This window comes from Lissotriton vulgaris, chromosome 1_1, assembly GCF_964263255.1.
Source record: "Lissotriton vulgaris chromosome 1_1, aLisVul1.2, whole genome shotgun sequence".
Lineage (NCBI taxonomy): Eukaryota > Metazoa > Chordata > Amphibia > Caudata > Salamandridae > Lissotriton > Lissotriton vulgaris.
The window spans coordinates 2,088,532,073-2,088,550,418 of NC_141685.1; the positions used below are offsets into that span (position 1 = coordinate 2,088,532,073).

The 18,346-nt window shown below is 46.2% G+C and overlaps 1 protein-coding gene across 2 annotated transcripts in view; it reads left to right on the top strand.

Moving 5' to 3' along the window:
• CWF19L1 (CWF19 like cell cycle control factor 1) overlaps positions 1–18,346 on the top strand; it is a 232,099-nt gene that overhangs the window by 18,137 nt on the left and 195,616 nt on the right. For both annotated transcript variants that reach the window (XM_086921175.1, XM_086921183.1), the window contains exon 2: positions 5,951–6,035. In XM_086921175.1, the coding sequence (XP_086777301.1) occupies positions 5,951–6,035 (85 nt within the window). The remainder of the gene's footprint in view (positions 1–5,950; positions 6,036–18,346) is intronic.

The following is an 18,346-nucleotide window of genomic DNA, read 5'->3' on the forward strand; positions in this document are numbered from 1 at the left end:
TGAAGAATCGCAAAGGATGAGGGTAGGGAAACAACACAGAGGGTGCGGGTGGCGGAAAGTAACATGGAGGTCGGGGTTAGGGGGAAGCAACAGGCGAAAGAACGTCATGGAGCGGGTGGGGAGGAGCACATGGATTAGAAAGCAACTCTTGGGGGAGACGTACAGGAGGGCAGCATAACATGGACAGGCAGGGGAGAAGCGCGGCTCTGGCCAAAAGGAATGCCCCCCCCTAGAGCCTCCCTGGGCTCTCAATACAACGATGTGGCCCTGGAGCCTCGGGCTCCTAATTACAAATGCCCCCCGGAGCCCTCTTAGGGCTTTAACCAATAGGATTAAGCCTTGAGCCTCGCTGGGCTCTTTAACAAAGAATGCGTCCCGAGCCCCCCTGGGCTCAAAATGAGAAATGCGGTCGGGAGCCTCTCGGGACTCGAAATCAAATGGGGCTACTTGGGGGGAGGGGGGGGAGAAAGAAGAAACTGCTCTCGAGCCTCTGTGGGCTCGCAAAACTAAGCAGTGCCCCCAGAGCCCTCTACACATACTATGGGAGTGCCCTCTACTAATAGACTAAATGACAGAGGAGCCTCGGAGTCGCACAGCACACGCCCTGAGCAGAAAAGCAGATGCCCATAGAATGTGTGTAAACATTAATCACAACATACTGAGACGAAAAAGCACAAACCGATGCTGCGATTCCAGAACCTTTTCAAGGCGGGCTCTCTCTCTATTCTTGCCATCCATTTCCCAAGCCGTTCAACACCCCTCCATCATCTTTTCATGCAGGCGTTTAATCTAGGGTCAGAGCTCGGGTATGACGACAGCACTCATCAATGCACCCCCTCCCCGCCTGTTCCCATTCCCGCCCACAACACATGCCTGGGATCCTTCGACCTGCCGCAAGAAGATCCCAGCAGCATTTCCTCTCCAAGGCCCGGCCGCAACCCATGGGGGTCGGAGGATCGAGCCAGATTACGAGCAATGCGGTCCCTAGGTCAGAGGGCTGCTGTGGGGGTCCCGGCGCTCCACACTCCTCGGCTGCTCCTCTCCCGGCACCCTCCACTCTTGCCCACCAAAGAGCGGCAAACACAGGGACCGCCACCGGTGGCCAAAGGTCTAGCTACACCATTGGTCTTTCGACATTGTTCTGTCAAGGTTTTTGTAAAACGTTATAAATATATTAAACATAAAGAATTGGCTAAAACCGGAATATTTTTTGGGACTAAAAAGCACCCGGAGTAGCGTGCTATTTGCTGAAAAAGCGCTTTGACGCCTCGTCCAGCGTAGTAAGCACTATATAAATGCAATTACAATACAATATAATACATTGCCATAGTAATCCCTGGGGAACTACTTTGTGTGCTAGTGTGCTCCTTGTGAATGAGCAAAAAGCTGTCAGTCACAGTGATGCTAATGACTGAGGAGGGTTTACACGGTGCCCCATGCTGCATTTGCAGGAAATACAAAGTTAATGACACAAGTACAGCCCAATGGATGAAGAGGAGTGGCTCAATACGCCTATAAGTATATACATAATTGTATAAAAAACAAAAGGTCTTGCCTAATGCCAGAGATGGTGAATTCCATCTTATTTCCTGTGACCTTCACCCTCTTAAATAACTCCTACCATCAAAAGAGCAAAGTGCAAGTGCCTTGAAACGTCAACAGAATTCCTGAAACTAATGTTTGGTTAGTATAGGTAGCTAAAATTAACGCGTTATTTCCCGCATTTATCAGAGCTATGTAAATCCGGTGAAGAAGGCTCTACGGGCGTATTTGCAGATAGACTTACAGCAGCACTAAATTAGGTATTTAATATTTGAATGACCTTGAATGTCCACTTCAGACTGCTGAAGGGTGGTGGCCCAGGCACTGGCAAACACTCCAAATATATTTCCGGTCCTTCTGCAGTGCAGATCAGAAGCAAATTTTCTGTTGCCATGCATTTATTTTAAGAATAAACATGCTTGCCGCGAATGGGCCTGCCCTGCAGCACGTGTCTGGGTGCTCTGCTCTTGGCGCGCGCTCTTCTTCAGGCGCTGATACCAGGCAGCCTCGCTGGGAGAGCCATGGGCGCGCGCTCCTCTGCCGCCTGCCTGACGGATGAGGCGACGGAGCGGCTTTATTTACAGAATAATGTATTAGGAACAGGTAAACGCAAGGAAGCATTTCTGATACGGAGTTGTCGCCACATCATAAAGCATGACAGCACCCGTCGAGCGCCTTAAAAAGAAATATTTCTAAGCCTCGCTGCTGCTCGAATCTTTCATTATACGCACACGCACAGCCTTAAAAAAGGCATACTTATTTTTTTTCTGTCTGCAGCACAGGTGTTCGAGCAGTTGTCATTGTGCAGGGCTAGCCCACAAAGCATGCTAGGACGTGCATTTTGCTAGACAGATGTTTACTGTTAATAATAGCCATCTTTATGATGTGACCACGAGTGAGACTGTCTCTTTATCTAAGGAACTACCAGCGCTGCTTTGCAAGATGTGAGGAGGCACGGTGGCTCAGCGAGTTAGCCGTTTGCTGCAAGCATCTCCGATGGTCTGAATGCCACGATTTCAAAGCTTGACAAAGACACTGAAAGAATTAGAAAATGCTCAATATTATTATAGAATTGGCATTCGGGATCAAGCAGTATCTGGGCTAAAATAAACTCTATGAATTAAATTCAATTTGACGTATATATTGCTGTGGGGGTCCCGGCGCTCCACACTCCTCGGCTGCTCCTCTCCCGGCTACTCCCCGGCAGACACCGGCACATGTCCGCCCAGACAGCTGGAGACGCCGCCCGCCCAGCACAGAGGGGCAAGGGGAAAGTCCGGACTGGAGTCCGACGACCAGCTGAGAAGCGGACGAGGGAAATGAAACGTCCGTGTGTAGCGGTAGGGTCAGGCAGCTGCTTAATATTACCTTAATGTAGAACGGCAATGAACCTACAAGACAGCAGGGCCCCGAGCAGGAAGGCGGGTGCTGTCAATGCCGGCCCAGATTCGGGGGCGTTCCCGAGAACAGGCTTTCGGCTGACGTAGCCAAAAGCCAAAAAATCTCTGGAACGCCCCCGAATCTGTTCCGACATTGACGGACAGATGTGTCTTCCAATGGCTAGCCTCCATTTATGGAGCTAGCCAATGGAAGACGGGGGCGGATTCCCAGCCCCATACTATACTCATTAGGTTTTCGCCTAGCGAAACGATGCTTTCGCATCGTTTTCGCCAGGCAAAACCTAAAAAGGCAGTATTGCTTTCAGTAGCAAACACCTAGATGTGTACTCGTTTTTCATCTTTTTAGGTCTGTTGTCTTGACTTAACAATCTTTTTAAGTGAAATATGTATATAATTAAAAATAAAGTGAGGTAAGTTACTTTTCTGTTACGCTGCTCCTTGGGGGTGGGGGGGGGGATCTTATAGTGGTGATATCTTCTGAGTACAGAAAAAAAAATCTGAGCTCCAAATGTCATGTTTTGAAACCTAACTGGCACAAATAGAATACAAGCGGTAACCCTCTTAATAAGTGTATGTACACGTACATTCTTTTCCACTGAATTAACATAAATGTTTTTGAAGTCTGTTTGTCTGGGAGATAGAAATGACCATGTTAGGAAAATGGAGATCCTGTGCTTCCATGCCAGTCAGAATGATTCACTAAGTTAATGATATTATGAATAGGTTCTTTGAATTTGTTCGATCATTGTCTTTCTTAAGAAAAATGTTTTTTTCTATAACATTGAGATCAATTTTGTATCATTAACAGCGTAAGATAAATAGTTATATTAGCAAGAGTTTAATGTGGTAGAATGTGCTGCATAATTTGCCTTGAATTGCTTGATGGACTACTTAATTTGCATTCCCATGCCATGCATAGGTGTGCATGCACATGTGTGCATGCACACCTATGCCATGTGACAGACAGACATGCCCCTAGGACATGTCTGTGTGCCACATGGCACACATGCCTGTATTTGGGGTGCTAGAGGGTGTCAAAGTGACACCCCCTGCACCCTTGCTGGAATCGGTATTTACCGAACCGGTAAATACCGATTCGGTAATGCCCATTGATTCCTATGGGCTTCAATGCCCATTGGAATCAATGGGCATTACCGAATCGGTATTTACAGAATCGGTAAATACCGAATCTTAACAATTCGGTATTTACCGATTCTGTATTACCTACACCCCCCCCCCCTCTATTTTACCACTTCTTAAATACCGATTCGGTATCATTCGTTATTTAAGAAGTGGTAAAATTAAATTACCTACATCGGGCCCTATATCTCTATGTATAGTATAGCAGTGTCACAATTTCGTTGCCTCTCTGTACGTGGAAGGTAAGCCTAATAATATATCAAGTATTTTTGTGGCTCACATCAAAGTCCTTTTCACGTTTCTTGTGTTGTGTGCTAATATTCAGATTGATTTGCTGTCCTCTGGGCGTCGGAGGTGTAGAAGGGTATTCAAACTTGATACCTTTTCAAGCTGCTTCACTGTCTTCTCCACTGTTCATTATCTCACTGCTATTCCTCACAGGGAGCAATGTCTGTGCTTACTGTGTGTAAAGTTATAGTAAATTCAGGTAGAAATCAATAAGTAAATTAAAACAAATGACAATGTTTGATTTGAATTGGTCTTCCAGTTCAATATCGGCACTGACCTTTTCCTGCATTATCTTTCAAAGGATGACATTACATTTTCAGGGAGCCTTTCATCTGTGAAACCACACATCTGTGAGTCGACAGTTGCAGTTTGCATTTTGAGCAGTTTTCACTTCTTTTCACTGTATCCCTAAATGCCACAAGCCCATTCTGCCTTTTCTGTGCAAGTCTGACATTTTTTTCATGTACTTGTTTGTCTAAAATCTTTACTCTCACTTTTGATTGCCAGTCTTTTATTTTGTCCCGTTTGATTGCCAGTCTGTTATGCTGTAGCCTTCCTCCATTTACAAGTCGTGAACTATTTACTCTCAGCTCACCAGCAGTGCTTTGAAGTGCTCCAATGATGTACATTGGCACCTTACGAAAATACATTAACTTAACTGTGCAACACAACGTTTTTCCACTCACTACAGCCCTACTACCTACGTATGCAGCCACCAACAGCTAGAGTATTGTCTCGCCTAGATACCGCTGTACCATGCTTCCGCCTCATTTTTCTTTTTTGCTTCCTTTTCTCAACTTTGCCCTCTAGATCTCTAATATTGCACTAGTCCTTTGTCTTCTGCCCTCTCTCGTAACAAATAGTCTGTCCCTGTACTACTATATTGGCATTACTCATATAGTAATCTTGCACCTGTTCAGTCGTACTTTACTTTTAAGAAAATACTGTAGACTTCGATAGAGTTAGAGAGAATATATATGAATGAATGTGAAACTCCTGCTTTGCAGTACTTCACGTGCTGCTGTTCTGTATAGAAGAGTGAGCGACTTCTGCTTATTCTGTATGGGTCCTTTGTGAGGGAAAACATTCGTTTTTGCGTAGAAGGGAAACCTGTACTGTGTATGGATTAATCTTCCAGTGCTCCATTAATAATGTAATTTGTGTGAGAGAAAGTAGTTTCACCACACAGTCAAAACTATAAGCTTTGTCCGTGTTTATTTTTACTGTAGGTACAAGTGCCTGTTTTACAGACAATTAACAGCTATGTCCTGTGCGAACTTAGAGAGGCGCTGCACCCCTAACTTTTATTCTTACACATAGCACTAATTTACCTTTTTCTTACGTAAATAGATGAAATGATATGTCCACCTGTTTAGCACCGACTGTTTTTTTTATTTTTAAGTAACGTTCCTCTCTCTGGTACTATTTCGTAAAGTGAAATGTAAAATTGGAAACATTGAAGAAGATAACAGTACAGAGTCCTTTTACTGCATTATCTTAATTATGATATTGCAGGTGTAATTATTTTTGCACCAAAAAAATGTTTTCTTTTTTTGTTTTGCCTTCTCTTTTCCCTTTAGATTGGCCTGTGGGGATGTGGACGGAAAGTTTGATATATTGTTCAACAGAGTGCGGTCTATTCAAAAGAAAAGTGGTCAGTTTGATGTAAGATATTTTCATTTTGTTTTACATAAAGAAAGCTAATATTCAGGCAGTTAAAACTATGGCAGGCATATTCTTAACCTTGCTTTTTAACTGTAGCTCAGTACTTAGGTCGAGAAGTAGCTGTGGATGTTGGCACTTCAGTGATGCCTTTGAAACATTTCCAGACAGAAGGCTCATATCCAGGAAAAATAGAATCATTATGGCCATCCGGATTAGAAACTTGATTTGTACATAGCAAAAATCATGAGGCTAAAAGAGTTCAGTCTTGGCACAGTGTGTTGGCCAGCAGAGTACTTCTAGTACCACCAAGCAATTACATGAAAAAAGAGTAGAACCTTTACTGCAGAGCTCCCAGACTATTTTTCAGGATTAAATACAGCAGTTATGCAACTGATTTGTACTGTGTAGTTACAAGTTCTTTCTTGCTTGACTATGCTTACATTTTCTCTTTGGGACAGTGATGAATGACCTTTGTTTGGGGGGATATGTATCCAACTGGGCTGATAACCACTCCAAGCAAATGAAAGGCCCCCCATAAAGAACATTATGGTTCAGCATCTTATGCCTGGTCCATATGCCTCAAAATAAATCTAGTGTTGGGGTCGTAACATTACAAATAGATTTTTCTACGAAGTAGTGCTTTCATTTTCAAGGGAACTCATGATACTGTCATGATTTGGGACCCACACTCTCCTGTGTATGCCATACGGGAACAGAGATTCACTCCTACAAACTTCAGCGGTGCTTGAATCCTCTGCTGCAGAGGAGATCAGTATCCACAGCGGAACACGTAAGTGGAATCAAGACAAACAACAATTCTCAGTGTCATGGGACTCTCACAAGACATGCAGTAGTGACAGCATCTTACTTCCATAGTATATACGTTCATTTTGTTCCAGAGTGTTCTTACTAGAGTAGTGCTTAGTTAAAACATTGGTGTTAGATCGTAAATAATTTTTTGGGGATTTATCAAGGACTTGTTGATTACTCAGAAGTGTTCTGAATAACTCTTGAGATCAAGGATTTAGATTTTGATTTGAACAAACTACTATATCTAAGGGCCAACCTGTGGAAGCCAAACACTGAGTCTGTGACACCTGTAACATCAACTCACTCTCCTTGTCAGCTCTTAGTACCGACACCTTGCTCCCGCCCCCCCTGCATGCAAGATGCTCCGGACCTCCATGTTAATTCCATGCCTGATATCATGTACACCCTTGCCCCCAAACAACTTAAGAGAATCCCGTCAAAGATCCAACCCCTGGTTAAATGTAAACCTTAATGAAGAACGTCGACATCTCGGACTCGCACAAAGAACTTGGGGACATACTCCCTCTCTGCTCAACCGTAAACTCCTAAGACTAAGACATTGCGCCTATAATAGGCCCATTAGGGTATCCAAAGCAACTTTCTTAAAAAATCAAATCAATTCTACATGTCACCAAACTGACCCAAAAAACTGTTGGAGATCATCAAATACCGGACAGTCCCAAAAAGAGACCATCTCCTCGGACAACAAAATGACACCCAGCTTTGAAACCTTTGCTTCCTTTTTCGCTGAAGTAAACACTCTAATCGCCAATGATAACCATAACGATTTGAAACTCTTACCACCCAAACCTCCCACACCCAATTCTCCACCTCTCTTGATCTGGAGGCATGCCCGAGAAAACCCCCCTCACACCTAAAAATAACGCAGTCTGGTCCAGCTTAAGAACCTTTGACGAAAATGGTATATTCAATCTTCCTTTATGGACCATGATAATTAATGCCTCACACACTCAAGATTCCTTACCCGACTGCCTAAAAAGCAGCCAGGTTATTTGCATCCTAAATTTTGTTTTTTAAAAATGCCCCAGTCAGATCCCAATAATTACCGCCCTATCACCAACATCCTAACTAAGGCCAAACTCTCAGAAAAATCTGTGTACACTTGCAGCTTTGAAATCACATTGAGCAATTCCAACTCCTTGCCCGATGCCAACCAGGTTTTCAAACAGGCCATAGCACTGGAATTGCCATGATCCACATTGTCGACGATGCCCTACGAATGAATCGTGACTTCTAATTCTGCTTGACCTGTCAGTGGCACTTGACGCTATCAATCATGATACCCTCTTAAACCTTCTAGAACATAGGATGGGTCTCTCCGGCACAGTTCCTAAATGGTTCTACTCTTTCCTACACAACCAATCTCGGCACATCCTACTCAACCAAGTTCTCTTCGACCAGTCACCTGTGATGCTGGGCGTACCCAAAGGCTGTGCTCTCTCCCCAACACTGTTAAACCGATAAATGGAGTACCTAATAGAAATCCTCAATTTCGCCAACATCTCCTACCAGATGTATGTGGACAATACTACACTTTAAATGAAAATCACTTTGCCTGACATCAGTATCCTCCATCTCACCTTGACAAATACGCAACACATGCTGTCTCTAAATCCCATCGAACTCAGTTCCCTAATAACGAAATTCTTATTGATCTCACTGTCCTCCATCTCCACTAATATCAAAGACTGCCTTCCACATCTTACTGCATTTAACTGCTCCACACACATCGTTGACTTTGCTAAATCCCTAGGCATATCCTTGGACCGAGCCCTCTCCATGCAAAAAACCCATCATTGCCACCACCAGGGGTCTCACCATCCATGCATCTTCTTAAGAAACTTGAACCTTTTCTCCCCCTGGCAGACCTCAAAACAGCAGTTCCATCTTTTGTGCTATCGAAAGTAGACGACGGTAACTCTACCTTTGCTGGTCTCTCAAACATAACTTGCACCTCTAGATGAGCCTAGCTGCTGCATTTAGATCACATCACCCAGACCTTCAATCTCTAAAATGACTTCCCTATGAAGCTAGAATCCATCTCAAAATTGCATGTATGACTCCTAAAGCATTGCACCACAATACACCTTCCCATTTGGCTCAGAAACTGACTCTCTCGGTTGGAAGCAGATCTTCCAGAAGTTCAAGCTCCCTACTACTTAAGCTGCAAAAATTAAAGAAAAAAACTTACTAACGATCCCAGAGTCTGGAACGCTTTCCCTCCCAAGATCAGATACAACCTTCCACATCCCTCTTCGAGAAAGAAGTACAAATGCTATTATTCAGCAAATTCACCACCCACTGAGGACTTAACCTTCCTCTCTTCTTGATCGTCTCCCCCACCCCTGTCAGCAGTGTCGTGCATTGTTCTCTCTCCTATGTCACGCTCCTTCATTTACACTACGTTCCTCCACCTTCAGACTACGCTCAAACTGGGAATTATTAGACTGCCTTCGTATCTCTCTTCTACCCATCTGTGCATGCAAATATTGTTCTTCATGATATGTTAAGTATAATAGTTCTGGCTGTACTATATTATTATAATGTGCCTGTTTTACTTGTCCTATAATGCACTCTGTCACATGAAAGGGTCTTGTTCACACTATATAAAACTCTAAATAAATAAATGGATATCGCTATTTCTGCCAAACTTCTGCCACCATATCAAGATCTAGGGCCAGCCGACCAGCATGACTGTGTGTGACAACGTTATAGGGTAGATGTCCAGGATGACATACCAATGAAAACATACCCAGTCTCTTCAGAAGATAACCTTTTCATACTGGTCACTGCACAACAATACAGCCCATTACAGATAGAAGAGGAGAACAACTTCCTCATTGAGACACTCTAAAACTGAGAAATCTAATCAGTTCCTGCCCGTGCTTAAGTATTCCACTGAAACCATCAAGAGCCTCGTGAAAATGACAGCGATTAGTAAACGGGCTGGGAAGAAAATCAGTTCTGCACCCCAGGATCTATTATTTATTAGCCCACACAGCGAGGGGGAAAAAGCGTTCATCCAGGGCACAGAAGACCCTGCACTCTAATGCAGCAAAAGAATACACGCAATTGAGGCTGCAAGGCATGGGTGTAGCACCAACTTAATTCTGTTGCTGGGGACCTAAGCCTTTAGTGAGCTTGTCTCGTCTGCAAAGGGGACAGAGGATATTTGAATCAATTGGATCCCTCATGGAAGAACTGTGGTATCTGCAGGGCGACCAGTGTTAGTAGGTCAGTTCTAGGCTTTTGAGCACCAGTGTAGCTTCAACCACGTCGCTCACCATCCCTATAAGATGTGTTGGTGTGAGTTTGATTCCAGGGAGGTCTGATGACTGAATTAGCTACCAATTTTTCCATCCCATTGTACATATCTGGTTCTGTACCCTCCCATAGCCTGGGGTCCTGGTAGTACATCAATTTCTTCATATGCCCATTTGTGCAGGCCTCTTAAACATTCCTCGAAGCCTCGGGCTGTCGCTACTTTCCAAGGCATCGCGATGCATTGCTTCACCAGTGCTAGTGTGAGGTTAATAAATCTACAGACATGCTTTGTTTGTTGCACACTGTTATCCTCAGTAGGCATGTCTGGTATTTTTTTGGGGGGTAGGGGGGGAAGGGAGGGTGGAGGGATCAAGGGGCAGGACCAACCTTTCTAACAAGTCAATTAAAGGAAAAGGGGTAACCCTGTGTCCCTCAGAACCTGGGTTTTTAATAGTTAAGCAAAAAGTGGTTCTGTTGAGTAAGGCACGTGTATTGGTGACAGTTTATGGTTCAGACCGGGGATGCTCAGCCTGAATCATTGTAGCGCAATGGCCAGTCGTATCCGGGTTTAGAATCAATCGTATGGGAGTAGAATCAATCGTGTGTGAGAGGAGGTGCTTCGTCCCTCCTGTCAACTGCACTAGTCCGTAGCTTGTGTAGTTGACAGGAGGGACGAAGCACCTCCTCTCACACACAATTGATTCTACTCCCATACGATTGAACTGCCACCAATACTCACCTGTAATCCTGTTTTGAGAAAGACCCGCCGCGACCACCCACTGGGGCGCAAGAGGGTCGAAACGTCTGCGCATGTCATAGGTCCAGAACCACCAGGATCCCAATAGGAACACTAGGACTCCTTGGTTGAAAATCCACATCTGGCCAATGAAACACCTGTATACATTTGTACATAAGAAATCCCTTTGCACTGTATTTTTTCACTCATTTGAGCACTTTTCACAAAAAGTCACCTTATTGCACTTCTTCTGACGGTCTTATCATGCATTGTATGTTATCTTTGAATGAAGTAATTCAGATACAAAATGAATGAATTCTGTTGTAAATTACACAATATAGTCCTTTGATCTCACGACTTTGTAATTTGAGCATTCATTTCTCAAGTTAGGTGTGTATCAGAGAGCATTTGTTCTTGATTGCATTAATCAGCATTGACAAAGTAATGTGCCTTACCCAGCAGAACCACTTTTTGCTTAACTTTCTAACAAGTCAGACAAGTAGCCTAGTACCCCTCCCAGAAAGCCATTATGAGTGAGCTAAAGTCCATCTCTGCAGCAGCACATCTGGGGCATGTCGTCAAAGCCGCCATGAATACCTGCCCTAGCCTCTTGGGGGTGGGGGGGTCAGATATGTGTTATAGACGTAGTTAAACTGTGTATATTTCAGGAATTATAGAGATTAGCTTCACACTGCTTAGGCATTGTGTCCAATTGCTGGAGGACAGTTTGAGTCCAATGTGCACTTCCCCCATTCCTTCCGGCCCTCAAGTCGCCACCCCAGTGATTATAACCATGCGGAGTACAGGTAGGAAGATGAGCGCCCGTTTGACAATACCATGCATAGCATTACCTGTAAAACTAGTGAGCTATATGTAATCTTCTGCCTCGCAGTACAGATGAGGGTTGCTTGCTGCACCAGGGCATCATACAGCATGGATTGACCTGCACCCCCATTGCATACCTCTTGGGAGGTCAGTGAAGGCTCTCTGGTTCCCCTCAGTCTGCCTGTCTCGTTCCAAGCTTGTACGCCATATATCCTCTTCAGTCTGGTGCACTCTGGTAGGGACCACAGAGGCAACTCTGGTGCATACTAGGGGAGTCGATCTGATCTTCTGTTTGCATAGGACCTCCAGTACACTTTGCCACTTTCAGTAAAGCATGGTAGTCTCCTTTCTTCTTATCTGTGCTCATCAACTGATCTAGTAAGGGTTGTCCCTCCAATCGTGCCCTTATGTCCAGTGTCTCCATGCCGTGAGTTGCTGCAAGCCTTCTCATGGGCCGTTGGACCTGTGCAGCTGGATAACATCGTACTGAGGGGCGCTGAGGCCACCCCCTCTCGAGTGGCACACATAATTTCTTGAGCGGCCACACGACGTCTCTCTTTGCCCCAGATCAAAGAAGTGAGTAGTGAGGGCAGGTCTGCAAAGAAGGATTTCCTTGGTGCCATTTAGGAGGTCCGCTAAGAAGTTTAATAGTCTGACCAGTACCACCCCTATGCAACATACTGTTTCTCACCGGTGAGGGCATTAAAAAAGGCAAGGTTTGTCTAATCAAGGTCCGTTCTCTGCCAAACTTGCCGCGGTTCAGGCACTTCTTGTTATGGTACTTGATGGCCCGGAGTTCCAGTTGCAGCTCCTCTGTGCAGAAGCAAACCGAACATCTGTCTGGTATATTAACTAAAGGGCATAAGCAGGTCTTGTCCCAGTTAATAGCTCTTCTCTGACGATGTGCCAAAGTCATCTAACAGACACATGGAAAAACCAGGCCACCACTGTGGATGGTGATGTGAATTAAGATCAGAGCATTGTCTGCATATATGCCACTGTATGCTAATCCCTTTCCACTGATATTCTCCAAACAAGGCCTTTTGCTTTCAGAAGACATGCAAAAGGCTGTATCTCTAGTGCAAAAATGATGAGGGAAAGAGGCTTCCTATCTGGTTCCCCAACCTATCTGCAGTGCCTCTGGTATTGTCACACCTGTACGAACTCTTGTCAGCAGTTCGTATATAGGATGACCCCAGTGGTTAAATTCTTGTCCCAGACCCATTCTCTGCAGGGCCCCAATCATAAGTGGTCAACTCAGTGTGTCGAACACTTTCTGAACATCTGAGGATGCAAACCAGTGCTCCACCTGGTATCTCGTAGTCCAGTCATTAACTCTGAATAAAGGTTCCAAAAGTATTTCTTCCAGAAATGAAGCCATTTTGATCCTGATGTATTATAGTCCGGACGATTGGTATCAAATTGTTCGCCAACACCTTCCCACCATTTTATAATCTAAATTTAGTAGTGAGAGCAGGGGATGGGACGTCCTCAGCAGATCTATATCCAGCTTTAGCAGAACTCTAGTCAATTCTGCTCTTAATGAGGCAGGCAAGCGTCCTCTCTTCTTGGTTGCCCCATATGTATTTAGTTGCCTGGGGGCAAGTCCCACAGCATAAGTTGCATAAAATTCTACTGGGAAGTCATCTAGCCCCGGCATTATACCTCTAGTCATCGGTTTCATCACCAACTGAATCTCTTTGTCAGATGCACTAACCTGAGAGATCCTGAACCCATCTGGAGCGATGTTCGGGCTTGTCCTACCATGCACCTCACTGTGATGCAGACAGCATTTCTTCCAGCCTGTGTCACAGTGAAGGGAATGGGACAAAATAATAAAGAAACAAGATCTGGCTCACTGGACACCCTTGCTGTGGTTGCCGGGTAGGTGTGCCCTTAACGTAATACCAGGTGGGCTTTGCGGAGGTGGTGCACACTGTCTTATGAACACAACCAGAATTACCCACAGATCATCGCACCTAATGCAAGCACTCCCCTGTGCATCCCACCACACTCACTTCAGTATCTGCATTACCTTTTCACACAACCAGATCAGCAGGTATCCTAGGATCTTGGCTCAGGACGGCAGGCTGTTGCCTTCAGTTAGGTCACTGAATAATCTCCTGAAGAAATGGAGCCCTTCTCCAATCTGAAAGTGCTGTAGGTTCCTTGCACACATGTCCCACAAAAATGAACTGTCATGACATGAACCAAGTAAACCTTCAGGTTGCTTCACCCTCCAACTATCCCTAAACATTGAAGCAAGCGGTGCACGAGAAGCTGAGGGCAGTTTCTTATGCACTAGCAGTTGTAGTCCTGTACTTATAGACTTGTTGTGAGAAGTTGGCCTGGTATATGATGCTCACTAGTTCTAGTGATCACCTTGTACCATGCCAAGCAACCCTTATGATGATTGGTTGTAAGTCAACCTTCTAGACCAGCTATCCTAGTGGTAGCGTGGACAAAGCAGTCTTAGGCTAAACTCTGAAAGGCATGTGAAGCAAGCTGTTTTACCATATACAACCCCCTTGAATACCAAATGAAAGGACACCACACAGATATATATTGAAAATATATATATATTTATTAACTACAAATATCACCTGGACTCTTTATGAGCACAGAAGCACAAGCGTTAAACAAAACATAGTTTAAAGTACACAAAAGTTGCACAATATGGATGAGCCCTAGGGGCCACCTAAACCATATACTAAGAAAGTGGTATAAGAGATACCAATCGAAAAGGAAACCGGCCTAGGGCCTTGGGAATCGCTGGAGCTGATCGGGACTAGCAGTGACTAAGTCTGGAAAGGCCAGCGGGACTCGGGTGCAGTGTTTAAAGTGCACGCACTCACCAATGCAATGTCTATGGTGCGTAAAAGTTATAAAGTTAGTTAGTTAGGAACCTTCCGAGTGACCTAGAGGAGTGAAACTTAAGACACAGACACTAGAGGTGTGTACCAGTGAGGGAACACTGGCGTTGCTGAGTTACCTCACCCACAGGACGCGGGTACATAGGGTCTAAGTAGTGTCGGGTTTCGTCACGCTGGTCGATGGTGCTTGGAGCTGAAGATGCTGCAGGCGGCTCGATGTGAAGAGTTCCGGTGGATCCAAGGGTGTATCTGAAGTTGTGAAGACCTGAAAGCAGAGGGGACAATGTTCAAAGTCACTAGCCAGTGATTACCGTGGAACCAGATTGGAACCAGGCGATGTCGGGTGCAAACAGGCGTTGAGGTGTAGCTTCTCTCTGCAGCCACGTGGATCCAAGAGGTCGAGGACGTCCAGGAGTTGATCACGAGCTGTCCCACGCAGGCTTCTCGCTGTTGGCGGTGTCGGCAACTTGATCGGAGCAAACAGGCCTTGGCTAATGCAAGCCACGCAGGAATCGGAAAAAGGCTTATCACTCGGACCAGCAAGGTCAGAGCGGTTGCTCCCTTTTACAGGAGCGAGGGCAAGTCTGGAGCAACCAGACCCGCAGTGTAGTATGTAGGTTTCGTCTCCAAGATGGCCGCTGACCACGTGGCTAGTGGCCGGGATGGCACGTCGAGTGGCACAATACAATAGGGCCCCACGCAGATCGTGGAGATGCTGGGGGGCTGATCTTCGGTGCAAGGGCTGCTCAGTGGTGGGGCTTCTCAGTCCCCAAAGCACAACGTCGAGGGTGCCTCGGATGCTGCGCAGTCAGCTTTTCGGGTGTCCAGTCCCACGTCTCTCGGTGCCTCCACCGGTCCCTTCTTTGCAGGGACTGTGGATCGGGCTGTGAGAAGTCTGGGTCTTGTCAGGCTCTGGGCTCGGGCTCGGGCTCCGGCGGGAGGTGGCGGCAAAGCAGACGAGGAGTTGCTGGTTGGTACCTGTGTTCACAAGGTGGCCACTCCTAGGCCACAAAGGGAGATACTCTTCAGTCTTCTGAGCAGCAGAATGTCGAAGCCCAGTAGTCTTTTTAGTTTCAAGTTGATTCAGGATGATCTGAGGTGCTATGGCACTGCTCCCACTCTTATTCCCAATCTGAGGGGTGGATCACCTGCTAGGTCCCTCCTCTGGGTTGGACCAGGAAGGGGGGCGGTTACACCCCCTTTCCTTTGTCCAGCTCCTTGCCAGGCCTGGGTCTGGAAAGTCCCAGGACCGGTTTGGACTGGCTTATGCACGGGGACACCTTGTGTGCCCCGGGCATGTCTGATTCTATTCAGCCCTGTCCTACCCAATACACAAAATCCTGTCTGGGGTGGTGCTCGCACCTCCCAAGGCAGGAAACCCTTTGTCCAAGCCTCCCTCGCTTAGAAGGACTCCCAGCAGCAGGAGGTCAGACTTGTCTGTGGTGGCAGCATCCATTTTCTGATGCTGAGGCTCTGGTTAACTTTAACCGGGGTTAAGGCTATGTACATGTCGTGTCCCTCTAGAAGGGTGGAATGCTATCCCCGTCGACAGAACTGTCGAGGGGATAGTATTCCAAATCGTCTGACACCTTACTCGACATGTTTTGATAAAGCCAAACCAAAGTTAGCATATAACCACGAGGATTATAATGCACTTAAGAGTATATGGTATGGCAATATCCCGCAACAGCTAAGGGAGTTGTTCCCGACAGCTGCAGACAGGCTCAGCTCATGCTAGAGCACCATCTCACATGAAACCACGCACTCTGCCCCCAGGATTGCAGGGGCCTTCCATAGGAATGGCTTATAGATTAACATGTGTCCAGTTAAGGTTAGATATAGGGATATTATATCTAAGCAAGAGGTGATTACACCAACTTACCCCAGCTGAGTGATCAGCCAGTTGTGTCAAATATGGAGGCCAGGCCAGGGGTGGCACAATACATGCTGCACCCCCTGGTAGGCCTTGGATGCACCTATGCCCTGGGTACCTATGGTACACTGTTACAGGGGCCTATAAGGTGAACCAGTTCCAATTGTGCATGCACCTAAGGTACATGGATTCCATTTTAAGGAGAGAGCAATTAGCCTGGGGCCCTGAATAGCAGGATCCCAGGCCAACTATGTCAAAAACCAGCTAAACACCAGGCAAAAAGTTTGGGGGTAACCATAGTCGGATATCCACCTTCCTACACTTGTTACCTCTGCCAAGAGGCCAAGAGGTGCTGTTTTTTTGTAAGGTGTTAAAGATGCCCCCTTTGGGGGGTGTGACTGGTGGTGTGGCTTACTGTACAGTTTCAGGCACGCCGATGTCTACTGCAGGTCCGTGACACAGAATGGCGTGCTGATATCCACTGCAGAATCGTGACACAGGATGATGGGCCAATTTTCTCTGCAGGCTAATGACTCAGGATCCACTAAATCTCATTTACATGAAGTCCAACAGGATCCGGAGCTGCTATGAAAATGTGACTGAGGCTGCACAGATTCTTTATTGCGTAGCAACCGGGTGCGGGCGGGAAGTTCCTTTATAGTCCCTTTCCAATTAAGATGGCTGCTTAGCTGGGTGACTCATTTCCTGATTTTATAATCACCAGGCTCCTACCATGACTTTCCTAGGTGACTCAGTTCCTGATTTTATAAACATTAGGTCCAAACCATACTGTAAGGGTGTTAACACAACAGTTATCCACTAACTATATGGGGTGAGAGCACACACAAGTCAGTCAGGGAGAACCAATTGTACAAGGCCTGCGATTGTCTGGGACGTAGGTACACCTAGGGTCCTCTTCCCCCACGGCCCGGGAATGACGAATGCAGAGTTGTCTTTAAGCATCAGGTTTTCTTATTAGGAGCAGTCCCGGTTGAGTGGGCCTGCGTTTAGAGGCTGCAGGCGACGTTTGGGAGTACACAAGGGGTGACACCACAATGGACTCACGCTCTGGAGGGCTTTGGGAGTTTGTCGACACCAGATTTCCACTTCACCTCGGGTCGGAGACGACTGGTGCAGTGGTGGCTTGTTTTGGCAGTACTTGAGGCCCCAGAGTCTCCTCTTTTGGAGTTTCTTCAGAAATGGTCTGCTGGTCACTGGTGGTCTTGAGTCTCTTTCGAAGGCAGGCAGTCCTCCCTGATTTCTGGAGTCAACAGCTGGAGGAAGAGTCGACTGGTGCAGTTTTTGATGAGGGATGCAGACAGGCTGACGGGGTTGGTACCAGGTCAGCTGCGTCTTCTCTCCTCTCTGCTTTTGCGGCTCATCTGTGTCCTTTCTCTTCTTGGGTTGTAAGGATCTACTTCTCTGGTTCTGCTCCCCTAAATACTGAATTTATGGGTGTGTTTGGTTGTAGCCAATGGGCTATTGACCCTTGGGGTCACTACGCCCACTATATGATACCACTTGTAGGAAGTGGGCATAACCCTGTCCCAGAATTCCTATGCCATCATAAAAAGGCTACTTATGAAAAATCTTGTCCACATCCCAGTAGCCCACCTTGGTGGGGGTACTAGCCTGGAGGTGGCACGCCAACCTGGCTAGCTAGTTTTCCCACCTGTCAATGTGCCAAGGGGGCTCTGGGCGGAGGGTGGCTTCCTCTCCTGTGAGAGCAGCCATATTCTCATTCCAAAGGTAGCAGCTTCTTTGAAGCTTGCCGTCCCATGGAGGCTACTCAGAAGGGCATCTTGTGGGAGGGTGTTACACTCTCTTCCCGGGCAGGCTTTTGTCCTGAGGGAAAAAGGCTCTCACCCTAGGAGGTCACACCAGCGTCTTGGGTGGCAGCCTGGCAGAA